The sequence below is a fragment of the Populus euphratica genome, unplaced genomic scaffold, assembly GCF_000495115.2.
Source record: "Populus euphratica unplaced genomic scaffold, PopEup_1.0 scaffold41.1, whole genome shotgun sequence".
NCBI classification, from domain to species: domain Eukaryota; kingdom Viridiplantae; phylum Streptophyta; class Magnoliopsida; order Malpighiales; family Salicaceae; genus Populus; species Populus euphratica.
Genome location: NW_011499868.1, coordinates 217,519 through 229,810, shown reverse-complemented (window position 1 = coordinate 229,810; position 12,292 = coordinate 217,519). Strand labels below are relative to the sequence as shown.

General features: G+C 30.4%; 1 protein-coding gene and 1 long non-coding RNA gene across 3 annotated transcripts in view; one reads left to right on the top strand and one right to left on the bottom strand.

Annotated features, from left to right (window-relative positions):
• Positions 1 to 9,896: 9,896 nt before the first annotated feature.
• Positions 9,897 to 10,729, bottom strand: LOC105126507 (uncharacterized). The gene is made up of 2 exons (XR_842442.1): positions 10,449 to 10,729; positions 9,897 to 10,269 (listed from the first exon to the last, which is right to left on the bottom strand). It is a non-coding gene; the product is annotated as an uncharacterized LOC105126507 (long non-coding RNA).
• Positions 10,730 to 11,317: 588 nt separating this feature from the next.
• The window catches only part of LOC105126505 (Itga6 (Protein of unknown function, DUF547)), a 5,580-nt gene continuing 4,605 nt past the window's right edge, over positions 11,318 to 12,292 (top strand). The window contains exons 1-2 of one of the 2 annotated variants that reach the window (XM_011027379.1): positions 11,318 to 11,676; positions 11,785 to 11,853. In XM_011027379.1, coding sequence (XP_011025681.1) covers positions 11,810 to 11,853 — 44 coding nt within the window. In that variant the 5' untranslated portion in view covers positions 11,318 to 11,676; positions 11,785 to 11,809. The other variant, XM_011027378.1, reaches the window with a different exon arrangement.

Genomic DNA, 12,292 nt, shown 5'->3' with positions numbered 1-12,292 from the left:
ATAAAACTTACCCATACTCTTAGAATAATAAATTTGATTTGTGTAGAAATAAAGCTCTAATAGATTATTAAACCTCATAAATGGATGGTGTATTTAATGAAAATTGTTAAGATATTCAATTAATTAAGGCAAAATATAATGTAATTTTTGAAGTGAATTACTTTGTTAAATTATTTGATTATATAATCATCAATGAGATAATTAATTTATTTTAAAAAAAAATCAACATTTACAAAGTTTTTTTTGTAAGCATTATGACTTTGTCAATTACCTAGCACTTGCAATAGCCTGTTACCCCACAGCTGAGAAAACTATGGTCTCCACCGCATCATCTTTTCACCGTTAAGTGAGAGGCCGTAGATGATCCATTTAGTTGCTCTAAAGCACCCTTTATTTCTCCTCCTTCAAACATAATTGCTTCTAAAAAAAAGATTAAAATTTAAATATTTTTACTTAAAAACAAGAAAGATATAAGTTTGAATTTGAGTTTTTCATATAAAAATAAGATTTGCTTTTGTTAATTGCTACCTTGTTTGGGAGTAAGGTATGCAATATTATTTATTTTGAAAAGAAAAGGAAGAATAATTTTTGTAATATTTTTTATAATTTTGATATATTGAGTTGATATTGAAAATAAAAAATATTTAAAAAAAATTCTACTAAAAAGCATTTAATCTTTTCATAAAATACAAGGATCGGGATAAACGAGCAATTAGCATATGTTAATGTTTGGATTGCATATACTAGCAGGTGAGAGGTCTGTTATTTTTATGTAATGTGTAAGGAGTTTCTAGGGTGTCAAACAACGACTTCTACAATTATATTGGAAGTGCACACGACATTCTTGCTAGTGGCCTAACACGTGTCGGAGGGAGTAATGGTTGAGATTTGATAAATTCTTTTTTTTTCTTTTTCTCTCGTTTCCTTAAAAAACATGTTGACCTATCTAAATTAAAAGATGTCATATCATTTTTTTATTAAATTTAATTTTTATTTTTTTTATTATCATTTCTTTTGTTTTGAATACTTCATAAATATGAATTACACGATCACTGTCACCAATAGTATATTTCACATCAGTTTTTGATAAATAATTGATTGAGAAAAATGAATTATTATTATAAGAAATATAATCATATACAATTAAAAACAAAACTATTAATTAAATAGATGTATTCAATTTTTATTTTAAAGTAGTTTGTCATCTCTAATAAAAAATTATATTTTATGCGATATTTCAATTGCATTTGATTTCCTTGTAACAATTAAATTATTTTTATTTGATTTTGTTCTAACAATAACCATGTTATCAATTTCTAACATATGTTCAGAAAAGTAACGTATTTGAAAAACAAGATGTAGAATTGAAGTTGAGGTATTCAATAAAAAATATAATAAAAGATTAGACATTAAATACATGCTTTATCTTTTCTCAATTTGAAATTGAAAAAACGACTACCAACTTTTCATTTTTTCTCAATTTAGTTCATGGAATTGAATTATTTTTGTTTTCAGTGTACAGCCTTCATGAAAAAACCCAGTTAAGTCCTTTGTTCCAACTTTTGTTGATTTCTTTGTTTTTTTACTAATGACATGTCATTTGAAAGAAAAATCCCATTATTGGTGCATCAACTTTCACTTTTTCTCAATTAAGAACATGAGTTTTAATTTCTTATCTTTTTGGTACACTAATTTCTCAATAGTTCCAAACAAGTACTTTCATTAAAAAAAAATGTTATTTATTTTGCACTTTTCTCTCTCAAAATAATAGACATTTTAAAAAGTTACATATAATCTGATATGAATGAAATATAGATGCTAAAACATTTTCAATATGCTATAATTTTTATTGGCCATTGAATATATATCTCAAAAGCACAACAATATAATTTAACAATAAAAAATTTAAACACAACAAATTAACTAATTATCGAATACTATTTTTGCTCTAAAGCACAACACAATAATACTTGAACACATCAATACCATCCATGCCCAAAAGCATTTAAATTAATCACTTGAATATTAAATCCTAAAATAACATGCAATCGTAAATAAAGAATCATCAAATAAAAAGAAAATGATCTTTTGAAAAAAAAATTGTTTTTTAATTTATAAAATATAAGTACCTTATGCCAAAAAAGTAAAAAACTGATGAATTTTGAAAAGTTACTTGATTGGAAGAATTGAAAATGTTCGATGTTTTAACACAAATAAAAAAGTTCATGTATTCGATAGAGAGAATGGAAGCAGTGTACCAACAATTAGTTAGACTTGCAGGACAATAACCTGCAATTAATAAAAAATAAAATACTTATATATTCAAATAAAAAAATTAAAATCCTACGTAGTAAGTTGAAACAAAAAAGAAAATTAATGCATCAATAATATAATTGTCTAGGAAAACAGGAAAACAAATTTACAAATGTGTGACTTGGATGTGATGTTCTAAAATAAGAAAATTAATCAAAGTTTGGTTACTATATTTAGGGCTTTTCGTTAGTTGTTGGTGCACAAACCTTTCTCACATTGTTAACTCATTTGGAAAAAATACATATAAGTTAATTTTTGGATGGTAATTATCAATAAGTTATCTTAGAGTTCACCTAATAGTTTAAATTATTAAATTAAGATGATTTTTTAACAAGATATTAAAACCTTATTGACCAAACAATCATCATTTATATTTATTTGATAAAAATTAAACATATAGTAATGTGGACCTGTACATGTTTTAAGCTTAAACAACTTTCACTTAAGGAGGTATATTAGATAATAATATAAAATAATATAAATTATATATTAGAGTTTCACCTAACAACTTAAACTTTTAAGTTGATATGGTTTTTTAATATAATATCAGAGTTTTAATGGTCAAACAGTTACAAAGTAAAATAAACTATCCTCATTTAAATTAATAAAAATTAAGTATAAGGTAAAATAAACTTGCACAAGTTAAAAAGTTTTTACTTGAGGGGATGTGTTAAAAAATAATATAAATTATATTTTAAATCTCACCTAACAACTTAAAATATTAAACTGAAATGGTTCATTAGTAGGTTGCATGCTAATTTTTTTAAAGATCAATAAATTTACTTTTATAGTTCATCTCTTAAAAAAAGAAAGCTTATATTTAATTGTGCAATCCATGTTACTTTTTCATTTTTTTAAAAATTATTAATTAATTGATTTTTTATTTTCTTTAACTCCTTTTAAAAAATCTTCCATTATAATTTTTCTAATGTCCCATTTATCTCACTTGAAAAATAGTTTATAACTATAATCAATTTTTTTCTTATATTAGATCTTAATTATATTCAAGTCAAATTATGATGGACAAATTAGAAAATATAATTCTTCATATTTGTAAATCTAGTTTCCTAGAATAAAAATCTTAATGATCATTATTAACACAACGAGGTGACTCGAAACTTTTCTAAGAATGTAGCAATTAACAAGAACAAAATTGTAAGATAATAAATCTTTAATTTCTTTAAAATTTTTCTAAAAAATGTGATGGGTGAAAAATCCAAGAAAAAAAGTATAAATGAAAAGGCTACGTAATCAAGCTTGTTGTAAAGTTTTTTTTATTTAAAAAATGATAATAAATCTTCAAATGCATTATAAAGATATTGTAAGAAAATATAAAAAGACATAAAGTTATTTGGAAGAAAAACCTAATAATCTAACAAGATATCATAAAACTTATAAATCTCTCATCTTTAAAAAAATGAAATTATCCATCCTCTTTCGAAGTTTCTTCGAGTGTTACTTCTCTAAACTCCATTTCAAATGGCTGGGTTTACTGGGTGTCGATCGGGGGATTTGGGCTGCCACCTATTCTTCTTTGGAGTGATGCTGAAGCCATTGAAGTTTGTTCCATGCCCGAGAGATTTATGGGCTTGGACATAGTTTTTCTCCATTCCTACACGAGGGAGATGCACCTAGGGCAACTTGAGCTAAACCCAATCAATCCTTCTAAATGCTAATGCGTGCCTGAATAATTATTCCCATTCCTTAAGTGGCATAAACGAGGTATCTGCAATGGTGGGTTCGAGTTTTCTTTCCATGTTATTTCACTTCTAATTCCACTCCTTGTTTTTATCGCAACTTTTCCCCATATCAGCAATGGACTTTTGCCCTTTTTTACAACCCTTTATTCCATTTAATTTCTTCGACGAAGAGAAGTTCAAAGAGAGATGATCTACTTAAAAAGGGTTGAAAGCTGCATCAGATTTTATTCCGCTTGTTTTTATTAAATACTGTGAAGGCAAGTTCTTGCTTTAATCACTCTCTTTCGAGTTTATTTAGAAGATAATCATCCATCGTAGTTTGCAGCAACTGGACATTCAAACTTTTGCCCATATAGCCTAAAACAATCATTTAACTTGCTATTGCAGCATAAAATCTGAAAGCTACTAGCTACTGTTGTGTAGGCCTCACGTGCCATCTTAGCGTGCCTCTTGGCCCCCTCGCTCGCATTCGAGTTTTGCATGTGGGCACAATTACAGGTCCATTCTCATCGACTGGAAATCTTCTAATTTTAGCAGTCAACCATTAAACCGAGTTAACAGGGATTTTATCGAACATTTTCGGGTCACTTTCTCAAGAATCTTGTGCATTTAATGGACAGATGATATCCCTTAATTTAGCCGATCTCATGAATTCAATGCTTCAAAGTTTTCGACGAGTGATTTCGGGAAGAATGTTTAGTTAAGATAACATCATCTTTATACTTTATAGTTGAGGCAGATGCAAGATTTGGTGGGTAGTTTTAACCACATAAACAGTTCTCCCCTGATACCAAATGCAAACGCAAGATTTGGTGTGATTATCTGAAGGAACGGGGACCCAGAAAAAAGGATGCTTAAAAGAGAGCAAATTTGGCTTTTCTTCCCTTGAATGGTGGTGGGTACTTGAGTTAAGAGACACTGGATAAGCTAAAACTAGTGTACCAGGTTGTTGAACTCCCATGCGACTTTTGTCTCTTCAACATACAGACAGCATACATACTTACTGCAAAACTAGGCCCCAGCCCGCGCTTCGCTGTTGATCGATCACAATCTAGCGACTGCTTTAAAATAAAAATAAAAATAAAAATAAAAATACGGGTGTTGTTATTTTATTTTCGCATGGATAAAATATTGAAAATGAAGATTAAAAACTTACCAGCTTATTAGATAAAATTAATTGTAAAAAAAATTTAAAAAGCAAAATATAAAAATAATAACATATTATATTAACAGCATAAAAATTACTTAAATTAATCCGGTTGGATATTCTTTTTTCTTCCTTTAGTCTCCTTCTAAATGGTTTGTAACCAGGTCTCAATTGGCTTCATGTTTGAATTAAAGAATAAAGAGGGGTTTAATAAATAAATATTAAATAATAATTTTTTTTAAAAAAAGAAAGCAAATCCAAATAAATTTTTTAAATTGATAATGAAATTATAATAAAAATTATAATTTTTTTTAAAAAATTCAAAGTAAAAGGAATTACAACAAAAAAAAGGTCAAATCACATGAAAGAAACATTGAAAGATAATGAAATTGTGGAAAAACTTCAATTCTAAAAATCATCTAAAAAAATAGAAATTAAAAGAATAAGAGTTAAATTTGACAGATAAAAAATTTAAAGGATAATAAAATTAATAAATAAATAAATATTAAAAGATAAAATTAAAAAAATATTAGCTTAAAAAAAAAACTCAGTCAAACTCATGCAAATCTTCTAAACCCGGGTTAATTCTCCAAACTCGTAACCATGAAATTTTAGACTCGAGTTTAATCAAAAAACTTAATTCCTAATAAATTTAATGTTAAAGGATGAAATTATAAAATAAAACTTAATTAAATTTCTTTGCCAAAACCAAAAGAATGAGAATATAATCACATAGAAAAAAAATTAAAGGAGGATAAAATTATAAAAAAACTTCATTTCTAAAAATTGTTTAAAATAAAAAAAATAATAAAAAAATATGAATCACAATAGATAAAAAAATTTAAATAAAGATAAAATTAAAAAAATTATTTTTATAACCTATATTTCAAATAAAAAATAATAATTGAAATAATATAAATCAAATATGAAAGAAAAATAAATTAAAAAATTTATTTTAAATTTTAAAGTGTCAAAATCAAAACCAAAAAAAATATAAAAATATAAAAAACAAAAATAAAAACCCATGAGAGCCAAACCAAAGATTAGAACACCACGCGCATCACCGTGGAGGGGAGGGACCATCAATACGAACCCAACCATTTCAAGAAAACTCGCCCTCAGCTATTTTAAGTCTCCACATGGACCTATCACGCTGGTGCATGTTAGCTATTTTTTTAATAAATATTTTATATTTATTAAAAAATTAAATTATCTTCCAGCAAGAAAAAAAGTGAAAAAGTAAAATAACCATGATAATATTTTTTTTTGCAGGTATTATCATCATTTTATTAATAGACGGGATTACACTTGTGGCAAGTTAATTGTTTTTTTTTTTTTGAATGGGCAAAGTGTTAATTATACAATATCAAAAAATTGAAAAAAAAAACTCTGCAGTATACCAGAGTGCACTGTAAATATGCGCACGATGTTTTTCACTATGGACTTCACCCATCCGTTTTATTATATTTTGTTATTGTTATTGTTATATAGTGTACTCGAGTAATTCAGTGCCTTGCTAAAGGGCTCATGATCAGCCTGTGTGGATTAGGAACTGATCTACCATGTTGGAGTTCGATTGAATGGAAATTAAGTCACTAATCTTAACAATTAACAACAGAAACACCAGACAGAGCTGTAGGAGACAATATCATGGTCATGGAGCTGGTTTACTAACTATCTAATTCAAACTGGGTTTCTGGCATCGCAGGTGCTGCTACGAGAAGGGGAAAAAAACAAAGTGGATCATGCTTACAAGCCATATATAGGCTAGATATATAGATTTACCTGAAAGTCTTTGGCAAGGCAATTAGGACTAAGAAAAGGGCTGCAACTTGCAAGGGATTTGGTGTAAAATAGAGACCTCCTTGAAGTGGTACTGGTGTGGGGACAGAACAGGAGGAAGAAGAGAGATAGATGCCTTCTGCATTTTATGATTGGCATTGACTCGTTGTCCAAATGTCTTTGGAAAGTTCGCTTTTGCTGTCCCAATTGTGGGATTCTACACCTTCTCTATAGCCCGAAACGAATGCAACCCTCTCCAATTTCCCCACAGCTATGGTCACTGCCACACGCATCCAGTCCATTACTCTCATATTTTTGTGGATCTTGTAGGGTTTGTGAATTCGAGGCACTGCCTTGTTAGTCCCTTTTCACTCGTGATATATAGATGTATGTGTTTATCGGTGTCTCAGATCAAGAAGCATTGGTTCTGGTACACATTTTTGGTTTGGAACCATGTTTGTCATTTCTGCACCACACCTTTGCATCCCTGCCAACGTATGCATGTCTCTATTGATTGTAATAATTGTGGTCCTTCACCTCTGTGACAAACCAAGATGTTAAAGGCTGGGGTTCCTGGTTAGTTCGTGCTGCAATGTTGAATTGAAATGACTATGTTCCTATTTGAACTTCAAACTTCAAATTAAACATAGAATACAATTTGTGTTCTTAGGCACACAGTGCTGTTCTTAGGCATGAACAAGACATGCCGTAACTTTCAAATTCATCAGGTTGTTGAGTAGCACCTCACACTCTGAATAATGTTTACACAAACTCCATGGTTGGACTCCAAGTTTTGAAAGAACATGATTGTTAATGAAGATCTTATGCACTTACGGTTTATTGCTAAGCAAATCTTTGTGCTTTAAAGAAACGAAAAAAACAGAGTAGAATGCCACAAGAAGTCAAGAACATAGAATCATGTTACACTTCAAATCCATTGTTTTGGAACTTTGCAAGCTTCTTTGAACTTCATACAGTTTATTATACAAACTTCTAGATTGTCTTCTATGATAATTTCAATTGAACATTGTGCACGATTACTGAGAATTGTAGGAAATTGGAACCAGCTTCAATTTTGTTGCCTACTGAGCCTTCTTTTTTTTTAAAACATAACTGAATTTGCTGCCTTGAATTGAAAATCAAGTTCATTTTTTCACTAGAGATCACAAACATGTCAGAACCCTATGGGATCTTAGCATTGTTTAACCAGCCATTTGGTGTTTTTTTACCAGGCTTCAAGGAAGAGTGAGTGGACATTAAAAAAAAAAACGATATTTTCTTGATCTAAAAATCATGGAGACACATGGGTATCTAGCCTAATCTTGTGCTTATAAACAGTCAAATTTTCAAGAAAAATCTGAGCACCATGGAACTCTGTGTTAGATCATTAATTACAATAGGGGATGTTGTTTTTTGCGATTCACAATTAAAGAACATAATTAATGCAACTAATAATTTCATAAATCTATGAAGTATGTCTGTCAGATTCCTTAAAAAACTCATACTCTGCTCAAAATTTGAACAAATATATATATATTTTCTTGATGTGCTTGAATTTTTGTCCTTGAGAAAGAATCCAATCTGACTTGTTTAAGATAATCACAATAAGATAAAATAGAAGTTTCATTTATTTATTTATTGGAACTGGAAAATTTTAACTTCTTCCGACACAGAGGAGAGCTTAAACTAACACATGTGTCCAAAATAATCCTGACTTGAGCTTGATCCCCAAGAGAAGAATCACCACCAAGCAAGCATGATATTAAAACCATGGATTCTTCTGCTGTATTGATTAAATCTAAGGTTATATTTGTCCTTCAAGTAATCTTGTCGTCTACAATTCTGAAGATTAAATCCAACAACTCATGCACTACATTACTTGCTTTGTGGAAAGTAGTACCTTTTCTTGCAAGGCTGGAGGAAGGAGCAGGGTGACAGTTTTGTCTTTTACTCAAAATTAGAGTATTTTCAAGATAGGTTTATATATATATAGTTAGTGAGACTAGGAAAATTTATTTTTACATTGAGAATTTAGGTTGGTGATAATGGTAAGTAGTTTCCGAGTCATGTCCTATGTGACAATGACTCAGATTTTTAGTGTTCTAGGCAATGCTTTAGACTCTATGGCTATAAATCCATAGATTAAATTAAGCTATTGGATTTTCTACAATCTCAAGAGAAAAGTTTCCAATTAAAAAAAAATGTTTGTAGAAAGTTTTCGAGGAAAACCTCTCCTTCTCTGCCTCTGTCCACTCCCTCTTTCTTTTCCTAGCTGCAGTGAGAAAATAAACTTTTTTTTCTGTCAGTAGGTGAGTATCACGACAAAAAAGAGTGGCCTGACCACCTTACTACACACACTCAGGTCACCTTTTCTTTTGTATCGATATTGGAAAAGGTCAAGCCCCATTACCATATTTTACTAGAGGATTCTGTGACAAAAACGAGTCTCTTGGATACTGAAGGACAATATGAGGTATCTGCCTTAGCCTCATTTCTACAAAAAGATATTTAAGACAAAGAGAAAACCCCACAAAACCTCAATTACTTTCAAGCATCCAATGTCTCCTTTATCCCTCACCTTTCATCCCTTTTGAGGCGAGCCTGCTTTTGTTGCTTGTAGGCTAAAACCCTTTTAGCAACTTACATTTGGACTTAACCCCTTTCTTGATTGGTGCTCAATATAGCTGTTATATTTGGATGGACTCACTTGAGCAACTTTCGTGTTGTTTTGGGATATTTCTTCTCCATAGATTTATGTTTCTTGAGCACAAAAATAACAAATTGGTAGATAGAAGAGCAAAATAACCTCTTGGTTTTTCATCTGATACCTGGAAGGCATGGGTTCCGTGAAGAACCTGGCATTACTATTAACACACAAGTGCAATAAAAAAAAAGGGGAGGTCCTTGTCAAGAGAACGAGAAAACTAAGTGCAGAGATCAAATCAAGGTTAACATTGTGTTGCAAGAAATTGAAGCTTTTTGACTTTAGAAACTCTATGTCAAGAAAAAGAACAAAACATCTTATCTTGTAAAGTGAAAATTTGGTAAGCTGGTCCATCGATTCTGTGATTTGGCAAACCCCAATTATTACACAAGTAAACAAGATCGATTAGCTGTTAGATAACCCTGAACATCGTATTTCATTACATGAACATAATTGCCATCTACCTATATGGTTCAAAGTTTCTTGACATTGCTAGTTCGACAAAGCCCATGTCACTTCTTGGATGTTAGTTTCCTTGTATTTAGACACCTCATTGTTCTGGGGAAGACAGCACCATTGGAGCATTCTCCTGCCTATTCTTGTTCTTCAAAATCCAAATAAGCCTGGAAGACAGAAACAGCAAATAAATGCACAATTTTCAGTGTTCTGCGTTTAAGGGATGTAACGTTGCCTCGTGAAAACTGATAAAGGATATATACTTCAATTAAAACAAGGAAAAAAAACGTACATATCCGTTCAAAAGAAAGCATGCTAGCTAGGTATTTACAAACCCAATACATACATTATAGTATAGGATACTGTGTGTAGATAAACAGTATAGGACAAGATTGGAGGGACGGCCACCCACTCCCACTTGCTAACCACCAAGAGAAGAGAATGTGGGAACTGGACTTTGTTGACCTTTCTCACTTAACAGTCATAGCCACTATTTATCTTCCCCTGCTCTCTCTCTTAGGATCTCTCTTTCTCTATGAAAGAATATCGTTCCCTTTTCGACACCTTTGACATTTTAAGGTGCATGGGTCTACTCTTTACTATAGCATCGACACGAGCTGGTTTACATCTTTTGATGCAAAAAGACTCTTAATTTGTAAAAGTAAACTGATTTATAGACTAAAGTGATGTTGTAACACTTTATGCAACTTTGTCTTTATTAAATTTTATTTTTATTTCTTGTGATTGTTTTGATGTTCATATTATAAATAATTTTTTAAATAAAAATATTAATTTAATATATTTAGAAAAACATTTTAAAAAATAATACCCTCTTAAATTATTTTAGAATTGTTGGTTCTACTTCTCCTCTACAGAAACATAAAATTTAAATATAAATTAAAGATGTAGATTGAAGTAATTATTAATTTTCTAGCAAAAACAGCTGTTTTTCAAGTTTACTAATTTTCTATTCTTCATGGCACAAATAAAAATGAATTATGAATAAAAAATTTGTACTCAATCTTTATAAAAAAAAAGGGAGAAAAAAGTTTTGAAAAAAAAGTAAAATAAGAATTTTAGAAAAACTAGAACTTTTTTTTAAATAATTAAAATCTCGCAGAATTGTATTTGTCTCTATGCATATGTATATATATAAACAATTTTAATGTTAGTTTTTATTTTTTTTATAAAAAAACCATCCTTATGAAAGAACACAACTCCATCTCTTCAAAAAGACACACCTCTCTTACTTCAACAAGCACAACTTTTCTTTTACCCTCTCAAAGGTGAAGGTTCAGTGGTCAAAAGCACAAAGGTCTTATCTTTGTGAACTATTTCGGGCTCCCTATGTTCAGGCACTGCGACAGCTGCTAATGATCACTTTGTGGGTACTTCCTGGAACCTCTGGTCAGCTACATTACATGAAGACAAGTTCTGTTTTTGTAGTCTAATTAGACCTCAGTAGTCTGTGAAGTGTGAACTTATTTGGACTGGTGGCTCTGGTTTCTCTGATTCATCATTTGTTTAAAGATCTCATCCTGGGTACTTGCTTGTTCGGTTCTTGAAGTTTAATGGTAACTGTCTTTACCTTTGTTTTCATGTTTCTTTTTTCTTTCTTTGTTTGTGGGAAATGATGTTTCTTTTACTGAAGTTACTGTTGTTTGGGGTGTGTTTTCTCTCAGTTTTGAAGGAGGTGAAGATAGTAAAATGTATGGACTGAGAGTGACTACTAGACACAAGCGTTCAAAGAGGTAGCTATTCATTCAATCTTTTTGTTAGTTTGCATTTATTGTGCTCATTACTAATTTCAATTTATTGTTATGCTGCTTGATGAGTTTCTTTAACTGGAATGGCTTCTGCGGTGGGCTTCATGAGTAAAATGGAAATTTGGGGCATCATCACAGCTGCTCAATATTATTCTTTACAAGTAAAAACAATGAGACTACAATTGTATGAAACCCCATAAAGTCTTCGGTTTTATTCTCTAGCTATTTTCCAAGCAGAAAAGACCACGAAGTTTTTGTGGTCCAGATGAAATTTTAGAGCTTCAAGAAAGAGGAATTGTGGGAGAGGCTTTTCTACATCATCAAAAAGAAGAGTTTGGAGATGGGGTTTTAGGGATGGAATCCTGTTTGTTCCCAGCCTAGAATTTGGAGAGTTTTCTTTCTGATTTTTTTATTCAATCTCTCC